The sequence below is a fragment of the Hippoglossus hippoglossus genome, chromosome 15, assembly GCF_009819705.1.
Source record: "Hippoglossus hippoglossus isolate fHipHip1 chromosome 15, fHipHip1.pri, whole genome shotgun sequence".
In the NCBI taxonomy this organism is placed as follows: Eukaryota; Metazoa; Chordata; class Actinopteri; order Pleuronectiformes; family Pleuronectidae; genus Hippoglossus; species Hippoglossus hippoglossus.
In genome coordinates, this window is record NC_047165.1 from 19604464 (window position 1) to 19628899 (window position 24436).

The 24436-nt window shown below is 39.8% G+C and overlaps 2 protein-coding genes across 4 annotated transcripts in view; one reads left to right on the forward strand and one right to left on the reverse strand.

The window, feature by feature from the left end:
* On the forward strand, window positions 1–7516 carry LOC117775486 (zinc finger protein 518A). 2 transcript variants are annotated; one of them, XM_034608681.1, is made up of 3 exons: window positions 1–628; window positions 2889–5102; window positions 5262–7516. In XM_034608681.1, the coding sequence occupies exons 2-3, from the start codon at window positions 2903–2905 to the stop codon at window positions 5945–5947; spliced, it is 2886 nt and encodes a 961-aa protein (XP_034464572.1). In that variant the 5' UTR covers window positions 1–628; window positions 2889–2902; the 3' UTR covers window positions 5948–7516. The 2 variants fall into 2 exon arrangements, with proteins under 2 accessions (XP_034464572.1, XP_034464571.1); XM_034608680.1 differs by lacking the exon at window positions 1–628 and adding an exon at window positions 650–1092.
* Window positions 7311–24436, reverse strand: part of blnk (B cell linker) — a 21015-nt gene continuing 3889 nt past the window's right edge. The window contains exons 3-24 of one of the 2 annotated variants that reach the window (XM_034608682.1): window positions 19131–19177; window positions 15826–15891; window positions 15287–15333; window positions 14101–14144; window positions 13898–14018; window positions 13294–13397; window positions 13048–13120; window positions 12834–12914; window positions 12000–12025; window positions 11886–11914; window positions 11718–11774; window positions 11513–11540; window positions 11360–11408; window positions 11126–11186; window positions 10993–11020; window positions 10820–10850; window positions 9998–10073; window positions 9844–9872; window positions 9627–9682; window positions 9434–9517; window positions 9168–9323; window positions 7311–7822 (exon numbers count right to left, since the gene is read on the reverse strand). In XM_034608682.1, coding sequence (XP_034464573.1) covers window positions 7706–7822; window positions 9168–9323; window positions 9434–9517; window positions 9627–9682; window positions 9844–9872; window positions 9998–10073; window positions 10820–10850; window positions 10993–11020; window positions 11126–11186; window positions 11360–11408; window positions 11513–11540; window positions 11718–11774; window positions 11886–11914; window positions 12000–12025; window positions 12834–12914; window positions 13048–13120; window positions 13294–13397; window positions 13898–14018; window positions 14101–14144; window positions 15287–15333; window positions 15826–15891; window positions 19131–19177 — 1410 coding nt within the window. In that variant the 3' untranslated portion in view covers window positions 7311–7705. Of the gene's footprint in view, window positions 7823–9167; window positions 9324–9433; window positions 9518–9626; window positions 9683–9843; window positions 9873–9997; window positions 10074–10819; window positions 10851–10992; window positions 11021–11125; window positions 11187–11359; window positions 11409–11512; window positions 11541–11717; window positions 11775–11885; window positions 11915–11999; window positions 12026–12833; window positions 12915–13047; window positions 13121–13293; window positions 13398–13897; window positions 14019–14100; window positions 14145–15286; window positions 15334–15825; window positions 15892–17133; window positions 17317–19130; window positions 19178–24436 lie in introns of those variants that run through there. The other variant, XM_034608683.1, reaches the window with a different exon arrangement.

Sequence of the window (24436 nt, forward strand, 5' to 3'; positions counted from 1 at the left end):
TTTTTCTTTTAAAAATAAATTAGTAAATTACTTACAATACCGACAATAATTATGACAATTTGGAAAGAAAAATGTATTCAATGATGTGTGGCTTTGCTAAAAGCTATCGAGTGAATGACTCAAATGTGCACCTTACCTTACTGATAGGAATTGTGCATGGATGTTGGATTTATAATTGTTGATCATCGCTCTGCACATTTACACACTGAAGTTTAATTTAACTGCGGGGGCCTTAACTAGCAGCATTTGTTTACATGCAAACACTGAATGCAGTTGACAATGACAGTTATTAATACATCAGTGCAGTAAAGGAATATAAGGCTACAAGCTGCTGTAGTCGGTCTCCACTGGAACTGGAGTAAAATGGGATTTTGACTGTATTTTAGTGGCGAGAGAAGTGAATGATCCACATGTGAATGAATGGCGACAACAATGCATTGAGATCAGTGTTTGCATGGGAAACAGCTCAATGTGTGTGAGCGTGTGTGTGTGTGTGTAGGCTCGGGACAGGACACACTCAGACAGAGGAACCAGGCTAAAGGCTAAAGAAGCTCAGAGGCTGTAATCCCCGGATGAAACCATCATGGCTGCCACTCGCTGAGCTGTCAAGCTCTCCACAAAAGAAAAGGTAAAAACCCGAGACAACTCTGAACTGCAGCCCGTGCGGTTTCTCCGCGGCTCCGCGGCGTTTGTAGCTGCTCCTCTCGCTCGATGCGAGGTGCGGGGAAAAGCGGGTTCGACGCAAACTTTGTCGCCATGCTTGTTTTAGTAATCTAAGTTATTTGGTCTTTGTAAGCTCTTGTGCGTCACGTTAATTCAAATCACTCCAGGGAGCAGCAGCAGCTAGCGCGGCTAACAAACAACAACATGTGTGTTTGTGTGGTAGAAAAGCAGCTTGTGGTGTTCTCACGGCGCCACACTCTTATCTTGAACTTCTCTGGTCCCGAAGGCTTTCGTCGCTCGCTGCGGAGCCAGTCTCATCACTTTGTTGTGGTCAAGTCAAACTGCACAATGGCCGCACGATTCTCTCGTTCATCTGCTGCTAAAACAACCGGCACCCGGCAGGATTGTAGTGTTTTTATTCGTGCATTTGTTAGTGTTGTTGTAGTTTTTTAATTGCACCACCTCCGCTCACTATAGCGGCTCTAGTTGTGTTTTTTAAGCAGCGTGTGAAGTTCACAACTGTGTGTGTGTGCGTGCAGGTGAGCAGCTCAGTGACCGATAACAATCTGAGTTCCTCCTTTCAAACGTGATCCTGGTGCGATGGATTAACATCTATCCACCGACACTGTGAACAATGGCCCGCAACAGGTGGACTTAAAGTGAAGCAGTCAGCAGAGGAGCAGCCTCTGTGTGTGGACTTGACATGAGACGGTGCAGGTCGCGGGCCACAGCCAATCCGTGAGGTGAAATGTATACTTTAGTGGTCACACTGTGGAGACTTGTCTTTGGCTCCACAGAAAAACATCAACAGATTATCAATAGAAACAAACAGTACATTGTGAGCGCTCCGAGTTTATCACAAACAGACAGATTACAAAAACAACAGAAATTCCACTGCCCTAGGTTTTTCTTTCTTTATCTTTTTCAAACAGTTCGGTGCCTAAATGATACCAAAAGTTTATTTCTTAAAAACACCCGGAAACTAAAATGAGGGTGAACAAGAAGAGAAGGTTTTTATTGCCAAGGCTATTGAACGTTGACATTTGAAAAACACGTTAACATTATTTTAGAATGTACTTAAATAAGTGTAAATAAATGCAAAGTGCAAAACTCTTCACATGATAAATAAAACCTAACACAACTACTATAATTTAAAACTAAATAACAATACACCAAAAATAGTCCAGCTCCAAACCCGTCATTACTTGTGTCCTCTCTGCCGGGGCCAGGGACGTCCACACTGCCGGCTGATGTGCTTGACCCCTTGTTCACGCAAACAGTCGGACAAGGAGCACCCCTCTGCTTTCAAATGTATCTCATGTATCGCCATGTGCTTTAAGTTTGTCGTGTTCCTCCCTTTAAACGGAATTGTTTTCAAACATTTGCTGCACGTCCCGGTGTTGGAATCCTTTCACATGAAATGCAGACACCCTTTTTTTTATTTGGTGGTCATGTCGACTCGAGTTTGAGGGAGCTACTTGCAATATGTAGCCTAATGTTATGTTCTGCCGGAGTCATGTAGAGAGAGTGTTTGTGATCAGAGTTAAATGTAATGTTAACTTGGCGCGTGGAAGCAGGGAAACTATATCAGCACAGAGCTCAGACAACGAAACCTGCATTGTGATCTTTTGTGTAATTCAGCTCCTACCCATCGCTTAGCTGCTATCTCTGGTCTCCATGTGGTTTTTCTCACCACATTTCTCACCCTTCACGGTTTCCCTTTACACTTGACATTCAACTATACTGTACCAAGGGACCATATTAAAAGAGGCTTCCCACCAGTTTCTTGTACACGATTTCAAGAGTGTTCTGACTCACCTTGAAGTCACTAAGCTTTCTGAGTGGGTATAATTTCTGCATAGGCATTTTATATACATATTCTGTGTTATCTATAAAATTACAGTGCCTATCTATATATTTCCTAAGTATTTTAAAACATCCAACCTTTTCAACAGGGTTACCTATGTTTTTTTTAAGGGGTGACATATGTCTGGCATGTAGTGTTTATTGTATATGATAATTTCTTTGGTCTTAGTAATATTTATCTCCAGGGCACTTGATTAAAACCAATTCTGAGTGATGTCACATGATCAAAGAGACACGAAGGCTGTTTTGAAAAAAATTCATAACAAGGGCTAAAGAAACAAGCACTTGTTGATTTGTTGCCTTTGTCTCGGAGCTGCATTAATTTTGAGCTGCTTCTTTGTGTCTTTCTGCCCTTTCAGAAAGCTGAAAACCCATGGATTCGATGGATCTTTCTGCAGCTACCTCCGCAGGAGATAAGAAACAGCGTTTCAGGAAGAAGGGCAGAAACAGGCGCAGAAGGCTCCCCCTCAGGAAGACTGCTGTTCAGCCCCAAACTATGCAAAGTGAAGATAAGTGTGGACCAAAGAAGATAGCAGAAGAGTGGGTGCAAAGCGAAGTGTGGCCTTCATCAAAGAAGACCTCCCAGGAAGCACAGCACAGCCAGCACGGGACAAACGACAGTGAGAAAACACTGAGGTTCACATGCTCTCAATGCAGCGACAACTTGGAATATGTTCCCAAAGACTTGGTGGGACACTTTGAGGACAAACACAGAGGGAGCCCGCCAGTCTTTTCCTGTCATACATGTACTTTTAAAACACATGAGTTCTCCTACCTACAGATTCATCTATTAAGCCACAAGGACACTTTTTCTTGTTGCAGCATTTGTAATGACGACGTTCAGCGCACATGGCCTGAATTCAGTGCACACTTGACTATGTGTCACTGCCAAAATGGCAAATATTCATGTCAGACGTGTCAGAGATTCTCCACAGGTGACGTTAAAGTATTTCTAGAACATATATATGCACATAATTTGGGCCTGGAAGGAGTGAACAGTGATATATCGCTGCGCACAAAAGACAAGAATCAGTTTGGGCCTAAACCAACCACTTTACGTTGTCAACACTGTGGCTATGAGGCATCTCAGAAATGGCTGATTACTAAGCACATTAAAGCTGTCCATGTTTGCCAGAATGGTAACCAGAGTCGGAGGAAAAAGGAGGAGGTTCATTCCATAGCAATGAAACCAAAAGACCCAATTCCAAAAATGAAGCCTAGATTAACAAGAAGTGCAGTTAAGGAAATGTGTTGGCTGACCCAGGACTGTCTGTCCCTGCCAGGCAGAGAGTTCCTGGATAAATACTGCCACCTTTCAGACCCACAAACAACACTAGAGGAGACTCAGCAGTTTTTGATGAAATCTGTCGCCAGGGAAACCGGTGACCAGAAATGGACCAAGGCTCTGAAAACCGTTTTGTCGAACGTCCCTCAAGACGTGACTCTTCATCCAAAGTCGGAGAATGGAATCATGTCGAACTCGTCTGACCTTACTGTCCTCACGGTCAAGAACAAGATAACTGTAGCACAGAACGGCGCCGCTTATGCCAAAAGGATGAGAAGGATGACGACATCAGATAAAGAGACCGTTTTCCCTGAAAGTGCTGCTGATGATGCTCGGTGTGCAGTGGACCAAAATGGGTGTCAGTCAAATTTGAATGACTGTCTACCTTGTCCGCAGACTGAAAGCAAACTCCACAACGACGTCTCGGTGTCAGCCCAGAGCGAGGCGTCAGGGTGCACGCAAATGCAGGAAAACAGAGAGAATCAGGAATTAAAGACTGATCAGGAAATGGAGGAACACGGGAGAAAACAGCAGGAGCCCATGCATGAGGATGTGATTAATATCTCCAGTGAGCTGAAGTTGACGAATGAGAGCGCGGAGCCGACATCCATCCGTAAAGTCCTACCAAAAAATAAGAGACGAATTCGAAGACGGAAAAGAAGGTCTAAAAAAGTGTATAAGAGATCCTCAGGACTGCCCTTGAAAATAGTGCTGAAGAAGAATCCCGTGAAGGAGAAGCAGTGGGTGTCACAAAGCTCTTTGTCTCCATCAGGAGGTGATCCCATGGATGACAATCATGGGCTGCCAACTCCTCATATAACAACAGAGAAGACAGCACAGGTTCTAACAGAGAAGAAATGGACCAGAGCTTCCAGGACTGATCTGCGTGAGCCAGCTGAAGCCATCACTTCAGATCCACAATCAAAGCCAGGAGAAGAGCTCAGCCCCAGTTGTGCTGCACAGCCAATGGGGTCTATAAATATGGACGTTGACGAGCCCGGCGTGCTCGTAAGCTCGTTGTCGATCCATCAAGAAATGCAAGATGATCCAGAGGAGTCGCTGCATTTCTCTGAAACAGATGTTGACGTGAGAAGTTCAGCTGGTAAATCAGGAGCTGTGGCAGAGACTGAGGTAGAGATGTGCCCCAAGAACTCACCGCTCCAAACATCAGGCAGTAGCGTGGACCGCCGTGAGCCAGACGATAAGACGATTTCAGCAGCTGATGGAGAGACTCAAAGCAGTTACACCAAGTCTTCCCCTGTTTCCCAACCGGCTATTACACCACAGGGTAAGACGGCAAATTATAGCTTCTACTCAGACATAGTGGTTAAAGATTAACACACGTTGGCTTTTTAACATTCAGTATATATTTAACATTCATGAACACCAGCATGTTGGTTTTTTTAAAGCATTTTTTAATAAGTATTGTCACCCTTTTTTCTTCCAGGTGAGGTAAACCTGGAAGACTCGAGCCTTGCTCTGTCTTCAGAGAAGAGTAACCATAGTGCTGAGGGGATGAGAGACAGAGAAGTGCCTGCAGACTCCTGCCCAGATCTCCTGCGCAGCACTCACTTGCCTGTGGGGAAAGCCATCCAACAGGAGCCCTCACCAGCCTCTGGGCACCGGTGTCAGCCGGCCCCTAAAACCCAGGAGAGGACCCTGAAGTTAGTAGCCATAAATCCATCTCAGTTGGTGAAGCGTCCGGCGAGAGACCAGCCTGTTGTGGTGCTAAATCACCCAGATGCCGACATCCCCGAGGTGACCAGGATCATGGAGGTCGTCAACCGGTACAGAGGAGAGGTGCAGAAGGTGGTGCTGTCCCGCAGGACTCTGAGTGCTCTGTCAGCCATAAACAGGGAGGCCCCTGAGACGTACGACCCACCAGAGGTCCAGTCTGACTCTGCGCGCCTCACGAAAAACTCTGTACAGGAGAGGTTTCTTTTGAGGTTGAAACTTCGCAGGTTGAGCAGAAAAAAGTATGAAGTAGTGGGCGCATTCTCTCCCAGCAGGAACGTCGCGACAAAGTTCCGCTGCTGGTTCTGCGGCAGGGTGTTTACAAGTCAGGAAATTTGGATTGACCATCGACAGCGACACCTGATAGAGTGGAAAAGGCCAAACTGTGAAAACTCTTGAATGTCACACACACTGGATGAAAAACACAACTAGTCTGGAAAAAAAGGATGACTTTGCAATACAACAAAACAATAACAGAAACTGTGATAGCCACTCTCCTTTTTAAGGTCTTAATGAGTGTTTCTTTTTATTTTATTTTTTTTGGAATCATTCTCACACTTCCTGGAAGGTTCACATTCTCAGGGTGATTAAAACATTTACCTTCGTCTCTCTCCCAGTATGAGTAGCTTGATGCAAACTCTTTGTAGATCAGTAATTATTTGTGCAGCCACAAGGACGTGGTGTCGACAACTTAGTTCTTTATATATTTTTGTTGTATAATGTCTACGCAATAGCTTTATTTAAGGTGATTTAAGTACACTGTCGTATGGAATCTTTTATAGAACACTGTAACATGTATATTTGCCATACCATCTGAGTTTTATGAATCAGTTTATGTACGGGTAGGCTATACAGTGTGGTAGCTATAATATTTATGTTTTTGGAATGGGATACAGAGACCCACAGGTTACTCAGATATACCAAAACTTTGTGTTAAAGAAAACAGACAATAAGCTGTTTTTATTCAACATTTATTTATGACGTTAGGTTTAGTCTTTTCATGCTTTTTCTCATTGCTTCTTGGGCCTTTGAAAAAAATCTGTTCATTTGTACAATTTTTGTATAATCTCAAAATTCTGTTATGGTTCAAATATGCTATTATCTTTTAAAAGTTATTTCCATGCATTATTCAGTTGGAGGATTTACTCCTAAAGACAGGATTAATTTAAAAGAGTGAACCATTGTTCTGTGACATCAATGAAATACTAACAAAATCGTTTCTTTTTGAAATCTGGATAATTTGCTCATGTGTTTGTTTTTCTCTCAACAAGTTTACTCTCTTTTGACTTGAAATGATCATCTTATCTTTTAATTGCACTATGAAAGGAGGATTTATATTCCCCGTTACCTCACCTTATCAGGCCTAAGCCTTTGACAATCTCGACCAGCGTCCCACTGTGGTGAAACATTTCCTTAAGCAGCCATGATCCCCGAGTATTCACAGCAAAGGGAACTATGGCTCGTCTTTATGTGTGTGACACTCAAGGAATAATTGGACAGATGTAAAATTTATTGTGCACGTACCCCCAGATCTGGAGTGTCAGTCACTCGCTGTGTGTGTACTCGCTGTTTTCCAATTTTGGTAAAAAAAATTATATTTGTATATAGTCCGGGAGGAGGTACTGTAAAATATTAGAATATAGAAGTTTCACAAAGTGCCTTGGCGTATCGTTATGCAACCAATGTGTATGAGTGTGACAACATTATTTGTTAAAAGGAGAATAAATCGGACTGTTTATTTTCTCATGACTGAAGACGTGAGTTGAGTTTTACAACACAAGAAAGAGTTTTATTAAAATCAAAAATATACAACCCTGTGCTTTTTGGCTTTCCGAAGTTCGGCTCTCGTAACTGAATTATGTGTCTACCTGCTTCCCTCTGCTACAGCAACACTGTCTCATTCCTTGCATTCATTTTGATACACTGTTTACTGACAGAGCATTACAAAAAAAACTTAATAAAACTTGAGTTAAAACGTCTTCTGAGTCAGTGCTGCTTTCAACTCTGCATGGCCAGCAGTGCAGGAAAGTTCAGTGCACGCTCCCAGCACCATGTGATTTTAATGGAGGAGGAGAGAAGCCTCACACAGCACTTCTGTAAACAGTCTGACAGTAAACACAGCGGGTTGGGATGTACAAGCCCGATCACTGGGACCTCTTAAGGCTTCATGGGGTAACGCAGCTTGGTGGCGTCTTTGCTGTTATTCTGGCCGTCGATCACCATCAGAGGATTCCTCTGGTGGTTCTCGATGATGTGGGAGATGCTGCTGAAATGCTGAGAACAACAAAACGAGGATGACTTAGTCCAAAGAGAAAAGTTTAAATTCCCTTCTCATGAAGTTAATAATCAGCTGAAATTTGTATCAAATGTTCTGGCATGACTTCTGGAAATGGTTGAGGTGATTAATGACAGTTATAAGGTCTGTGTTTGATGTCATCATTTTACATTAACAGATTAACTATAATTCTAATATACGATAAATAAGTAACTATATATTCAGCTGAATCTTTTAATTCAAACGCTGAATCATTTCCCAGCTTTACCAAGAGTTTCAGTCTTCCTACATTCTTTATCACCTGTGTTGTCTATTGGCTTGTTCCATTGTCAGGAAGAAACATATACAAAAATAATGTAGATTTGAAATGTAAACGTCACACCCCCAATTACAGCAGCCTTTCCATAAAGATTGTATATGAGCCCTTTTCACTGAAGACATTTTGACATGTCACTGGGAAAAGCATAGATGTCAATAAATCAATGACGGCTGATTTCATTTGCCCTTGTGGTTAAAAGGCTCAAGCACCATGAAGCTAAGGGACACAACTGATGACATGTCCCTAACAACCACTGGTGGTTAACTTATTAAACTCGTGTGGAAGACCTTCAAACGCACAAGAGAGAGACGTTCACTATCTTCTCCTATGTTTTAAACTAAAATGCCTGCCTCAGTTTTTTGGGTACTGTGGTATTGTGCGTGCTAAAATGACTATTTACTTTAATTTGTGTGTGCAAATTTAAAACTGTAAAATGTATGCTTGATATAAAACCTTAAAAAATGAGGTCAGCAGGACAAAAACAGGGTCCATGACACGTCTGATGTAATGCGTCATGTTTTGTGATTTTTACATTATGTGAAAATGACTGTTGTGAGACTCTACATCAGTGATGACGCAAGATGTGTCCAGCTATTGTCAAGGCCTGGGGACACATGGACAGACTAAAGTTATTAATTGGACATGTGCATTTCCTGCTATTATAAGTCAAAATGAAAAAAAAGGCCTATAACGCAGGTGAGGATATGATTTCAGCATAAAAAAGCATGTAGAAAAACTATACCTCGACTTTTAACGTTGTTACATTGACATTATTAAGTGTCTTGTGTTGCCTCGGTTATCTCAAGGCCCTTTCAAACTGCATATAATTAAATTCTGGACATTTTAAACATTATTTGGCAAAATAATATTGTTTGAGTCAAACAACAATGTGTCTTTGATTTACCTCAGCCACAGCCAGACTTTATTCCTAATTTTGTTTAAACATCATTATTCAGGAAAAGATCAACATGTCTACACAGACATAAAGAGTCTAAATGAGAGAAATGAAACGTCCTCCACTCTACCTCCTCTCCTTTCTTCTCTCTTCCCAGTGCATACTGCTGCATGTTTGCTATAAAGCGGATTGGTATGTTGTACACCCTGCCCTTGTAAAACACCACTAATGTGTAGGGCTGCTGTGCGTCATGACCGGAGCTCTTCCTCACCATAAACGCCCCGTCCTGAAACAGAGAGCACTCGCAGTCAAACCCAGCGGGGCATCATGGGAAATAATCCAAACACTGCTCGGTTGGATTAACAACATTGCTTTTCTAAGTAGGGGCTTTCTCACTTTATTTGAGTGAAGCAAAACCTCGTCAGCAGTCCTGCGGTCACAGGCGCCGGCGTACCAGGGCTTCTTACACATGTCTGCATCCTGAGGAGAAGTCAGCGGAAAAACAGAGGATATTTTAAAACACATTAAAAAAAAAAATTTGCTGAGTCATTTAAATCCTTTTAACAATGTCATGTTTCATGTGGATCACCTTATCTTCATCCTTTGACCGATTATCAGCAGAAACAATTCCTCTGTGAGTTAGTCCTGACACATCAGACACAAACACACACAGACACATTATGGTGTTTAGTTACAATGTATCTTTTATAGTAAGACCATTTTTTAAATAATAAAGCACCAAAATAAATATGGCACCATTTACAAGTATGTCTCGTATAGGAGACATAAGAAGAAGCTGTACTTACTGAGGGGGGTCAACTGGGGAAGAGGAATTCTGCAATAGAGACAACAAGTACAGCAGAATTGATTAAATCCACTGTTATCTAGTTCAACTTGAGTTTAAAAAGTGGACAGAGTCAGTATAATGCAAAGTGTAAACCTGCATGTTGCAGTTCTTACTTAGGGCGTATCAAGTCCAGTGTCAGAGCTTTTGGAGGAACTCGGTGGCCAGTTTGCATCACAGGCAGCGATTGGCCTGTGGAAATCCAGACAAACAGTGATTCAGAAATGTCTTAATAATATCAATAACTTAATTTAATAGCTTCATAAAATGAAGGAATGGCATGTTGTCTATATGCTTTCTATCCAATAGATCATTAAAAATATCACCTATAAATACGTGATTTTCAGTTGTTTTAAGAACAATGTCATTTATAATTGTAATATAAATTTCATCAATCACATTATAACAAAGATCAAACATATATCGAAATAATGCTTATGCCTTGTGCACAGTGAGGAGGTATAACACTTTTATATAACACAATATTGTTCTATCTTGGATGTCAAATGTTATGCTGTTTATCAAGTGTTTGTCATTTTTATAAAGAAAAGGTTAAAAAGAAAACCTTCATTCAGAAGCAAAAATCTGTTTTAAACTTATATAAAAAGTTATAATAAAGAAATTTATGAAAATAATAATGTGACATTTATGGAGATAATTATCTATAACTGCAACTACAACTGATCTGAAACAGTATATTTTGATTTGGTTTTTGGCCATCTCGTCTTTAGCTCATCTTGGGACACTACAACTGGTCATCATTCTTTACTAAAAGTCACTGAAATGTGTTCTGGTAACACATTAATGTGGGTTTCAGGGAAAGACATGAATTCCAGAAATAGATGTCGCTAACAGGTTATCGGCCAGTTAGTGCCATCTGTCTCCAGTTTGTAATAAAAAGTCTGTAACTAATGATGCAAATGAATGTGAACGCTTACTTTCAAACTGCCTTGGTCTTGAAGCCGGTTTCTGCAAAAGAAGTCATATTAAATGTTTTTCAGCATTATTCAACATCTTCATCAAATGGGAAAGTAAAATACAGTAAAACAAGGATGATCTATATGTACTATTATGTGGATTATTGTGGACTTGATAAAAAAAATATTCCTACCGGCTTTAAAGGTGGTTTTGGTGACCTCCTGTGAGAAAAACAATTAGATCAGATTATCAGCTTCATAACATTTAAACAGGTCTCCCTATATTTATATGTAATTAGAAACAAATGTGACATAAGTGATGCTTACTCTCTGGGCAGAGGTTTTGGCAAATGTGGAGGAGGACCCTCTGCAGCTTTATCCTTGGAACCTAAAAGAGCACATCGTCCAAATAAACAGGTGATCCACCACTTAGTATTCCAGTGCAGGGAAATTTATTACTCCCATGCCACTAATTTGCCTCCTGGTTTTGCACCTAGAATGATTCATGCTAGAAGTCTTAACACAAATCCAAAGGAAAACGAGGTTTAATTTAATACTCACAATCTGGATCACAAACTTCATATTCATCATCCTCTGTGACCTCCTGGACCTGCAAAATCATGAAACCCATAGTTTAATATCCTCCTAATTATGCAGCATATAATGTCACTGCAAAACATCTTTTGAATGTAATCTACATTTGTCATCACTTACAGGAGGCGGAGATCTACTCCTCTTCTGTCTAAAATCAAAAACAAATTATTATGAGTGTGGTAATAGCAAAGTAATGTAATGATTTCAACATTTGGATCTTTAATATTGAAACTATTCTAACAGACATAATAGAAATCAAGTAAAATTCACTTTGCAAGTGATCTCTTAGGTCTTTACATTAAATGACAGTGTTGCCAGTCAGTACCTGGGGCTGGGTTTTGGTGGTAAGGGGTGTAACTGTGTCTGAGACACTGGACACAGTCTGTAAAGTAAATACAAGGAGATTATTACTCTCAGATTCTATCGATAATTTCACTATCCAAGTTTATACAAAGGAATGATAGGACCTAAGTCAAGAGAGTATAAAACTGACCTGCTTGCTGGTGGAGGTAATGAGGTCTCCTGTAAAGATTCATTCAAATAAAATGTCATTCCACGTATAAAAGCACCTTAAAAATGCTTGTAAAGTCTGTTACAGCTTACTCACCTCTTTCTCTGGAACTTCATAAAAATCTGAAAAATAACCAAAGACTAAATTAGACACGTTTTCATGCGACAGTGGCTTTGGACATTTTCCGTGCTTGACTGTCTCTCGCTGTAGGATATTTGTAAAGGAAGCAGAAGTGGAGTTTACACAACAGAAGCTATTTCACAGATAGGTTATACACTGGAGTACGACTCCACAGAATAAAACTGTTGGAGGATTATTTGTCCTAAAGAAAGAAAAAAAATGAAACTTGAATATGTGACAGTTTTTGGTGAAAGGTATGAACGTTTGGCTCCTGTTCACATGTACAAGTTGTACAAGTGTACAAGTACACACTGGATACCACATTGTGCATTTTCAGTTATTATGGTAAGTATTATTACAGCGTGTGTGTGTGTGGGGGGGGGGGGGGGGGGGGGGGGGATATAGAGCTAAAGCTTCCTACTTCATTTGTACGAACATTCAGTGTGACATGTGGGAATTCTTTTCTTCTGGCATTGGCTGGAGATCAACTTTTTAGTTTTCAATTCATTGCATAACCACTTATTTCCAACTTTTGTTCCAACTTCTCAAGAAAAACAGCCTCGGAATCTCCCCCACAAAATCAAACTTGTGTAATTTGTCCCCCTGTCTTACATCACCATACTTGCAAATGGACTGTGATTCTAGAAGTATAGTGGGATCACAATGTTATATCACCCTTTGTTTCCGGATGGTGCATTCAGCACAGGGTTCGAAGGCATGGTATTTGAAGTGTTGATAAGGGATGATAATTATACAAATTGGCCCCTTGAGAACTTACAGCAGGTACAACATGTGTATTGTTGCACCTACCAGAACTGTGTTGATGCTCTGGGGGTGTTGGCAACATAGGGCGATCCATCCCTGTTCTGCGCCTACAAGGCATTATGGGATCTGAGGAGAGGCATAGAGAAGATATTTGTATTGTTATATATTTTTTGGAGTTGTTAGTCTTCACAGCAGCAGCATACATATCACGGGTTTTAGACTCCGTTCTTTTCTCTCTATAGGTTGTTGCGTGTCTTACTGGCAGGTTTATTCTCTTCAGGTTCTATGTAGTTGTCATCCTCGTTACTGCCGTCTGGACTGATGTAGTCTTCCTACAAAACAACATATTGTGAACAAAGGGCCACATCAGCTGTGCTCACTCAATTGATAGCACCAACACACAGGATATGGCAAAATTCTCCAAAGTCAATGTTGAGTGGAAGCCTCAGCAAGACACAGGCCTGCGCCAGAGTGTCTGTGAGAGCTTGAGTTCAGGTTGGTTTACTTCATCACTCCCAGTGGGGGTGGGTTCAGGGGGCAGTTGTTTGGAGGCTTTGGCCGGGCGGAGGGGCTTCCTGGGGGGCCGGGAGGGACGGTTACGACAGCTGTCTGGAAAGGAGAAGCAGAAGTAGAAACAGGATATCAACATTTGCATGAAGCACCAATCTGAAACATCCTGTGAATGATCAGTGCGTATCCACTGAAGGGCTTAATGTACCAACTCCATTCGGCAGAAATATGAATCACATGGAAACTAGTCTTCCATGTGAAAAGGACTCACCAAATTAAAGCTTTAAATCAAAGCTTATTCTACCTAATTCTGGTGTTTATTACTGTAATAGGTGGTCATGCCTAAATTTCTGTTACACATTTAGTGTTTTTAATTCGTTTATTAGTTCTTTAATATGTTTTATTCATGTTTTAGTATATTTGAAAAGCACTTTGTAACTTAGTTTTGAGACGTGCTATACGTAAATAAAGATATTATTATGTTATATTTGTTATTGTTATTATTAATAAAATCATACATAAAAAAGTTTCATTGTAAAAAAGCAGTGAATAACGTGCAGATATGAGCAGCTCTACAAGTCAAACAGCTGTTTACTGACCAATGTACTCCCCCCTTGGGAAGGAGGCAGAGGGAGTTGTGGTGAAGACTCTTTGGCCGGGAGGAGGCTCGTAGCTGCCGTCCTGGTCGTCACCTAGATCCTCATACATACAGTCGTTATCCTGGGAACGACATACTTCCAATGTTTCAAACAAATATATCAGACAAAAGAAATATTTTAACTACTAGCAATTTCCAACTCACGTAATCAGGTTCAGAGAGATGATCATCCAAATCCCCGTCATCATCTGTACACACAAACATTTACAGGGATGTAATTGCAAAGGGTGAAATATATGAACCAGAGATGGGAGATTTCTTATTTTGTGAATTCATTAAACCCGCAGTTGCATAAAAGATATTAAATACCAGCATTATATTAATCCAGGCAGATGTTCATTTTCTTATTTTAAATCAAAGCCTCATCTCTAGCCGAGCGTATCTCCTCCGGGTGTATATAGATATAGAGAAATAAATATGGCATATTTAATGTGGTATGTTGTGTTTCCCATTCACTTGAATAGGAGAGTGATTTCAGGCCTTTGGACCCCACTGTAAACTTGTTTCTAAAGCTCAGAAGCTCATAAGGCCAAGTTACTGACACGTCATTACAGGGTGATGAAATGAATGTGAAACAACGTGGGCTGAACCTGGTCAGATTCAGCAGCAAAAAGTAAACTGCAAAGTTTTAGGTATTATTCCATTAAGCAGCCGGCAGGTAAGAATTTACTCTGAGGCAGATGGTGAATTAAAAAGGATTAATTGTGTTAAAAGTGTTGTGAAAGAGAATAAACACCACTCCAGGTACAGAAGTTCTGCAAAGTTCAGTAACACGACGCGAGGGTCTGTGAAACCCACACAGTCTAATTCTAGTCTTGAGACATAATTGACACTTCTCAATACATACTGTCTATGTAGAGACTTCTCTGCTATCAGTCTTTTTCCAAATCTGTCTTGTTCACAGTTCTCATTTCTGCAGAAATTCACTCCAGGGTGAGCTGAAGTTGAAATGAGGCTTCAATAGTCGGACTTAGTCAAATCTTTCAGTTACAGTCCTTTTAGTGAGGAATTCCATTTTGTGTATCATGTTTCCTTGCTGAGTTTCGGTGTTTGGTGATATGAAGTGGGAATTTTGTTTAAAAAAAAAGTTGTAACTTTGCATAATATTCACTTGACATGGCAAATACTGTGAACCACTCACATATCAATAGTGCTCTTTGTGACCAGAGAGGTGGTCAGTAACTCATTCAATAAGGGCATTTGAGTGTTGTTACAAGACAGACATGAATAAAGAATAATTCCATGTGTCAATGTTGAATCAACAGATGGGGACTTCTTTACTTCATTAACACAGTTTCATTTGCAGCAGTGTAAAAGACACAGGCCTTACCTCTGTAATCTCTCTCAGGTACCTTTGGACTTGGTTTGTGTTTAAATCTGTAATGTAAAGAGATATTGTGATGCATTAAAGTGGAATTGTTTGACAAGTGATACTTTGTCTTGGTGCAGGACAAGTTTGCACTTAAATAAATATGGACCTCTCACACTTTTACAGCACTGTGCTGTAAAAGTGTGAGAGGTCCATATTTATTTAAGTGCACCTGGCTGACTGATGTGCATATTTTACAGAAAGGATGAGAACAAATACAAGTGTCGTTATAGTATCTATCCTTACACGTCAATAGAGGACTTATTTCAGGAAAGGAAAGTGAGAGAACAGACATCTGTTGAAGATATTTTGGGTTTGTGGGTTTTCTCTCTTTCTAACGCATGTGAAAGAGGAATTGACATCCTCCCCCCGATGCATATGTATATGCGAACAAACACACACACACAAGACATTGAGAATTTTTAGATCACCAAACTTCCCAGAGGTTTGTTTCCCATGTCACAATAAAAACATTTTTTTTGTTAGAATGCAGCACTGACCTTCTTAGTTTATTCAGAAAGCTGTCATCTTTTTTCTTGATGTCCTGAACGATCTTTTGAAGCTGCCTGGAAAACACATAAAATTGTATTGTTATTCAGAGACAAATCTTCAGATGTATGCAATATTTTAAATATTAGAAGATGAACAACATTTAAAAGTTAAAATATGGATATATTTTCAGTTTGCAAAGTTACAATCAAAACATTGGGGAGATAAATGCAGTATATCCACAAGACTGCTCTGTAATTTCCCAACTATATAAAATTGTTTATCATAATTTATAACATCTTTGTTATACCCAAATCAGGGGTAGGGAACATCTGGGCTGTATAAGGCCCGCAAAATAATTCTTAAATTAGAAAAGACACTCAGAAAAAAAAAAAGAACAGGAAAAATGATCTTGTGACAGCATTTTTTTCCTGCAATAAAAAAGCAACATGAACAGAAGACTAACATGTGGGACTAACAGGGAGGCTGGAAGTCTAACAGCTAGGACGCTGAAACCTCGTGCAGAAGGAGAAGTGGTAAGGGAGCCCTTTTGTTGCTGTGGAGTTGCTAAATCCAGAAGGAGGAAAACATTGAAGGACACAACAAGAAATATACATGTTGTTCATTTGTGTCCTGTGGTGAAACAACAGACATAACAAATATGGACTAACTTGCCATTTTTGTGATTGTTATCTCTGCAGAGTTTGATACCAGGAAAGATTTACTGACTTTATTTGCATTGAAGTACCAAAGGTGGGTATTTATTTGAACAAGCTGTTTTGGCTAAAACCAGCTAATGACTTCGGACTCCTCTCCAAACCGAAGCAGTTGCAGCCATCTCATCAGAGAGGTTAGTGTAATATATGTATTCAATAATTCAGTAAGGGCCTTGAAGGATGTTATAGAAATTGAGATTGGCCTTTGATAGGAAACATCTTCTCCACCCCTGCTCTTGATAAATCCCTACTTTAGACCTTTTTTACAGTAGCCATCTGGCATGGCACTTGGAAGAAACACTTGATTAGGCTAACGTGAATAATTAGTTACCTGCTACTTCATGTCATAATGACTTCATAATGACTTCTGAACATATTTTCTACAGTTTAAACCCCTTTGTCACTTTGTCAAAGAAAAAAAAAACATTTTTTTTACTGACGTTTTACCACAAAAGTCTTAATTAATTAAAAACATTCATTTTTGTCCAAGGTACCAAACATAGCAACAGTTTAGCAGATATTTGAAAGGATTTGCAAAAAGTGACAGCGTGTCATTGTCCACATACGTAGATACTAAAGTTCAAATAAAACTGGACCTCTTACCGAAACTTTGCCGCGGCCGGAGTGGTGAATTTACTTAACATATCCATATTCATGTTAAACCCGGCAGTTTACGTTTTTTGGCTGTTCATCCCTCTTGTGCATTAAGCCTGTGGTGTCAGTTTTTTTGCAGCAGCGTAAATGAATGCTGTTTGGCTAAAAGTCCCGTCTTTGTCATAGAGGGGAGGGAATGTGTTCATACCCGCATCTGTGAGAAAAATCACTTCTCTATTCCACTCCCTGCGTCACACACACACACACACACACACACACACACACACACACACACACACACACACACACACACACACACACACACACACACACACACACACACACACAAACCTCTTGCATCACATCTCACTCGACTCTAAATTCTACTTCCACCACTAACCCTAACCCAGACACTGCCATTTTAACTGCTACTCCCAACTAAATAGTGGCGTCCACTATCAAGTGGTCTCACACCTTTGGACCCCACTCTTTATACTGTATATCACCTGACCGAGGTCACTGGAGGAGGGCTTCGAGTCCATGTTTTGGAACCGTTTTGGTCTTTTTTCCATGTACAAAGAAAACTGCACAACTACATTTTAAAAGCTTCCTCTTTACAAAGGATCTTTGTCATTACTGATGTCACTACTGGGCACCAGGGCTGTTTTTAGTCTAGGTCTTTGGAAAAGGTCATGCTCGATGTGACATGGAAAGTACCATGTTGTAATCTTGAGTATTTTGTATATATAGAAGGGTCAATAAATGTGTGTTGATCCTTTCCTCATTCAGATGGCAGGAGGATGTGTGTGTGTGTGTGTGTGTGTGTGTGTGTGTGTCTGACCACCAAGGGGATTTTTTGCAAAATAAATGTCTGCTCTGCCTCTGATCACAGTGAACCACAGCAGAGAGGGATAAACCAAGACGCTGTCTGTGTTGAGAAATGTCCACAACTATTAAAGAATTAAAGAGACAACTCTGGATTTTTAAGGAAGCATTATGAGACAAAAAGCCATTTGTCACTATTCAGTCTGGAAATAAATGGGAAATTATTTGGAAAAACTACTGCACATGAGTCTTTACCAGCTTTCATACTGTAGCTTTGACCTGCACAGAAATGAATAAAAAACTAAATTCAAATTAAGTGAAATTTAATTTGCAAAGTTTGTTCAGGATATACATCAATAGTTTGATTAAAGTTTCACTTGCATGTTAACAAAATTCAGCTCATAATTTAAAACAAATGTATACTTTAAATATTTTTCAGTGGACTTGACAGAGAAATCCAACCTCACATGAATTTGAAAATGGATTAAAATAATTTTAATATGCATTAAACCATAAATAGAACCTTTCATTTTTTGCGATATAGACTTTCGAAGGAACAATGCTTTTTCAAACACAAATATCTGTAATTATGCACATATCAATTATAAATACTCAAATATATATAAAATAGATACATACATCACATAACTCTTTTTTATTTAATGGTCTCAGTTTATGTGAGACACACATGTCCACACCCACACAAGCGACACACACATGGGGATAAATGAAGAGGAACATATTTCACAAACATGAACACATGCTCACAAATGTGCAGGTGCAGTCAGACAGGCAGACCAACAATAACAAAATAACTGTATGCATGTACACCCACCTGTTAACTTATTTTATTTTAAGTATGAAGGTTTTTATATCTTATACACTGGCATAAATCACGTAACTTTTTGTCACCTGCTGTCATTTTGAATTCTTTACTTAAAAATGATCAAAACTGACTATCCCAATGGAGATGTATAGTATTGTGTATTTTGGCAATGACCTCAGTGCTCCTCCATGATGTTACACTAATGACAGTAGCAGCAGATGATTTAGGACACAGGTGCTTCGAATGATAGAGCGTGAAACATATGGAAAGAAAAGAACTGAAGGATGGAGAGAGGCTGAAGAGAAGTGGGTATGATGGAGGTGTGTGATGACTGATGTATTTAAGTGTTACTCACGGTTGGTGGATGAGACTAAACTTGCTCATGTCACTGTCAGACAGGTTCTGTGAAAGCATCAGAGAAATCAGTTTTAAACACATGAAAAACTGGAGACCACAGAGTTCACACTCGACTGTGATTCCTTGTAGCAGAGATGACCCTGCAACCTTGTCACTTCACTAAATACATGTGTTTGAGCAGAGGTGGTGGTACTTGTAGAAATGCAGTACCTCTCCGCTAACAGAAGAGGGCAGCATCTCACAAAGGGCCACTTTCTAATGTCACCTCATTTTATTTATGGAGAGCTAATAGTGAGATGCAGGGTCAGAAATTGTCACATACATCACAATCATGCATATATTATTATAATACCTTGCAGGACTTCACTTTCACACAGGCCATTATTCATGGCCAGATATTGCAGCACCTTTACAGAGACCTTGGAGGTTGGGTGCCTTGCTCAAGGGCTTACTGATGATATATATAGATGATATAAATATGTATATGGGGAACAGTAAGAACAGGAGCAGTAAGTCAAATCTTTTTATTTATGGACTGTTTGCCACTGATGTATTGCAACAATGACACCAAAAATATCCAAACACAGTGGGAGTCAATATCACGGAGAACGGAAAGGGCGGAGACTTAATCTCTTAAAAGAAAAGCACGGATACAAATGTGTGTTTTTTCCCCCATTACCCTGTTTCCCTCTTGCAAATATAAACTGTCAACTTTCAGGTGAAGAGCTTGTTCCTCTTTTCAAACAACACACTAACACCACAGTCACAGTTTTAATAAATCCACAAACCTTTAAAAAGTGTCCGACCTCTTGCTGCATTCAAATTTTTATTGCATTTTAGTGTCTGTGTTACAGTAAGACAATTGAGATTTGTAAATGAAAGGAAAATGATTACCATAAAATATGCAACAAATCCCACTAAATTATGTATCCCCCTCACCATTCATAATTCATCGCTCCAGGTCGTTACCAGCTCCGTCTCTCCTCTGTTTTATTATTATTGTAATGAAATGAAAATCCACGACAACAAACGTTTGTGAGAACGTGTGTATTGTTCTCCTGTGTTTGTAAGATATCAAATGAACAAATGGATAGAAGCTTGTTAGAAGGGGTTAATGTATGAGGTGTGGGTCTAACGTGGCTAGTTCATTTACACATGAGTAATGCATGGACGGCCCTTTATCTGCAGCGTCTCCTGTGGAACATGTGTAATGATGTACTGTTAATGCCCCTGCAGTTGATTGTGTGGTAGTTTTTCAAAGCTGCTTATAATGTATCCTAGACTTTCCACAGGGAGGGGCTTGAAAATGCAGCTCACAATACACCAGTGTGTGAAAATGGGCACTTCGGTGCAACAGAAACATGCATTATCTCTTTAAGCAGAGCTTTTGATTTAATCATTTGTAAATCAGAGAGTGAGATCACTTAATATGAAAGGCTTTACCTCCTTCAAAGAGCTGAACCTTGGCCTCACAGATACACTCTTGATCATCCCACTAGCTTACAGGGAAGAAAAAAAACCTGTCTGTATAAAATCAGACTTAGCCTTTTGACACCGAATAAAATATCAAATAGTCCGCCCCAGTGGATACTCTGGCATTGGTCCCACATTGAATTATTTATAGAATTGTCTGTGCTTGTTCGAATGAGACACAACAGTTTTACAAGCTGCAGCCTCTGTTTACTATAGACTCGAACCCTCACTCACAGTATAAAACACTCAGTCACATTTAAATTTGTACATGTTTTTATGTCTTATATTCAGTCCACAACAACAGAGATTCACTTCACTTCAAAGTCAGCTTTATTTCTTACTGGCAATGATCTGCATTTCAATTCATGAGCTGTAGATTATTTCTATATATGGTTTATTTGTCTATATTTTACATCTAAGATTTCTTTTAAAACCATCTTGTGTGAGATTTAAAAATGTTTGACTTGTGACACCATGTAAAAGTATAGTATTATATGGGTCTCTTCTGATGGGCAGGTGATGGATTTTAATAATATCTCTGCACTGAAATCAATCCCATTTGAGTGACTATATGGGTAATTTGTCATCCTCATCTCAATGGTAATTTCTGTCGTAATTACCAACTAGTCTTTTGGGGTATGTGCCAGTCCTCTAAAAACTTAAATCCTGTCTAGAGAAACATCTCTGCCTCCTAAAGTGAATATTTAACGTTCATTCCAAGTTTTTTCTCTACAGGGAAGAGTTGTTTTTTCTTCTACGTCTTTTTACAAAAATCGTCTCAGTGTGAAATTTGCCCTCATTTGCAGTCAAAAAAGTTTTTGCAAATCTGATAGACACATAGGCTGTTTAAGAACAAGCATGACAACGGATAACAAGGAAAGCCATCACAAACACCATGGAATCTGAAAATGTGTGCACCCTCTCTCTGGGAAAGTCGACTTTTCTCTCCACCTTGAGTGTGACTGTTTCAGTCAGATATAAAACTTTTGATTTCTGTCTTTTGATTTTCATGTGGTTACAAAACATGTATTATGAACTTACAGAGCCAAATACTTTCTCAAAGGCTACTGGAAATTGTTTTGCAGAAATACAGGATTTCTAAATTGTATGTTTTGGAAAATTGTCAATTTCGAACCCATCAGTTCAATAGCTGTTAACTAACTCCTAAGCTGTGAACTGACTGACCAACATTGCTACGTTGGGCTACGGATGTTCAGGATTATTTCTTTAGTTTAAAACCGATCACATCAGAGTAATTTATAAGATGCTATAATCCTATAAAAACTCTACACATAGCAGCTTCAAATAATGGTAGAAAATCCGCTTGTGACCACCCGAGGGCCTCAATTTAAGAATGTGTTCTTAAAATGAGGTGTGGTCAGATGCATTGTTGGTGCACTGTTGTCTTCAGGCAGCGGAAAATTATTTCACAACCAAAATCCCGGTCAGAAGTCAGTGACACATTGTTATTTTTAGGACGCATCATCAAGATAGTGCCTATGTAGGCAAGTGCACAACACATGTACACTCTGCGTGTTACACACACACTGGTGGTCTGCTCATGCTGGTTTTCACTTGCCTTTCACTTGTCTGCAGAGAATTGTTCTCTCTTATTACCTGGCAAGTCTGCTTTTATAATGGCGAGTGTAAGCACATCTGGCTTTTAATGGGAGATGGCATCCTGTGTATTGCAGGATACAACCAAAACACAGGCATACTATTATTAAGAAACAAAGTACAAGCCTTTAGAACCATGCACCTGGCACAGTGTCTTTTTCCTATACACTGTAGATTCAGTAGATTTTACAAAAATCTCCTGATAAAGCACATATCATTTGTATTTCAGTATTCCACAGCAGGTGTTTGATACCAACAACAAAGTCATCATGTGATACAAGTTGCCATAGATGTGTGCATAGGCTCCCCTCGTTGAGTGGCCTTTGTTTGTAGTGTGGATGTCAAACACACAAGTTGAAAGTGACTTCTTCAACCAGCCACAGTGTCACAGAGATGGAGGCTGACAGTTCTTTTGATCCACTACACACCTCTTTTAATCTGTCTACCAGTGTGATCGAACAGGCATCAAAAAGATGGAGATTACCTTTATCTGAGCTTAGCTGGCTCACTGTCATTCCCATCCACACTGTAGTACACTGTTGTGTATTGCCAGCCACCTCTCAACCAGAATGACCTATTTCTCCATTCATTCTTAACAAATGATGAGGAGATATTGTAGGTGTAAGGTGAAGAAGATGCATCCCAGGCAGAGCGTGGTGTTTTCCTCTGACAGCAGTTTAAAGCTGTGCTGCCTACTAACTTGTATCTACTGATTTTATGACCTTTGCTCCATCTACTGTATAAACTTCATATAAATATGCAAAGTAAGTCAAAGGCAAAGTTCAGGAGCGACACACTGGCTGCATGACATTCAGACCCTCTCTGCCCTTAGCACATAATGACCTTAGTACGTGATGACTCAATCCTCCTTTTCCCGCTGCAATTCAGCAGGCATAAGGTTTACAAATGTTTGTGATCATGCATGTATATGAAACTCACAGCAACATGTCTTAATCTTGCAGAAACATACAGTATTATATTTATGCATTTTTAGATATAATAGGTGAATGAACACTGGAGGTTTCAACATCAGACTTGTGTAGGTTCCATACTAGGGTTGGGCAATTGGAGGAATTTGTCGTCTACCTGCGAGTGGCTTAGCCCATCATCTGTATTTTGGGGGAGGGGGGATTTGGTTAATTTATTTTGTGGCCTGCCTCCTCAAAAATTCCTTCAACTCTATAGATAATTGACCGAGGAACTGGTACTTACTACAGTCATTCATTCAGTCCTTCATGACTCTATCCGCTCCTACTTGCAGATACAGCTGTCCTTTCCTGAAATGCTACAGCTTCTCAGTGTCCATACGATTTCTTTTGTGGCCACGTCACAATATCATCATTGATCACCACTTAATGGTCAATACTTTTCTTTAATGGGTCAGACTGTGAAAAACTAATTATTATACTTGTGTAAGAATCTTTTGCTACACTACACATTTACTAATTCGACATCTTACTTCTGTTAGGTTCTTCAGCTTGCCAGTTGTGTCAGTGTTATTATGCCAAAAATAATCACATCTCACTCGACTCTAAATTCTACTTCCACCACTAACCCTAACCCAGACACTGCCATTTTAACTGCTACTCCCAACTAAATAATGGCGTCCACTATCAAGTGGTCTCACACCTTTGGACCCCACTCTATATACTGTATATCACCTGACCGAGGTCACTGGAGGAGGCCTTCGAGTTAGTGCATGTATGTTTTGGAACCGTTTTGGTCTTTTTTCATGTACAAAGAAAACTGCACAACTACGTTTTAAAAGCTTCCTCTTTACAAAGGATCTTGGTCATTACTGATGTCACTGCTGGGCACCAGGGCTGTTTTTAGTCTAGGTCTATGGAAAAGGTCATGCTCGATTTGACATGGTACCATGTTGTAATCCTGAGTATTTTCTACATATGGAAGGGTCAATATGCCAAAATAGTCACAAACAGTCAAATTTATATTCTTCTTTGCAAAGAGCTCTTCCATGAACTTGTTGATACTGGCATGGACCCTTGTGCATGTGGGCCACACGCACACAAACACAAATTTGCAAATATATCGATTTGTGGGCTGGGTCTGGAACAGAAAGTGAAATTTCACTTCCAGATTCCACTGCAAAAGAGGAACTGGATATTTACAAAGAGCGACACTGAAGGTAAAAGCACCACCTACTGAGATACTGAGATAAATTGTGTCTCATATCTTCAGAGTAATGAATTTCGG

Excerpts from the sequence above, each read along its gene's own strand:
- LOC117775486 (XM_034608681.1), top strand. The coding sequence starts at position 2,903 with ATGGATTCGATGGATCTTTCTGCAGCTACCTCCGCAGGAGATAAGAAA. Across the intron at positions 5,103-5,261 it reads ACCGGCTATTACACCACAGG|GTGAGGTAAACCTGGAAGAC; the intron begins GTAAGACGGCAA and ends TTTTTCTTCCAG.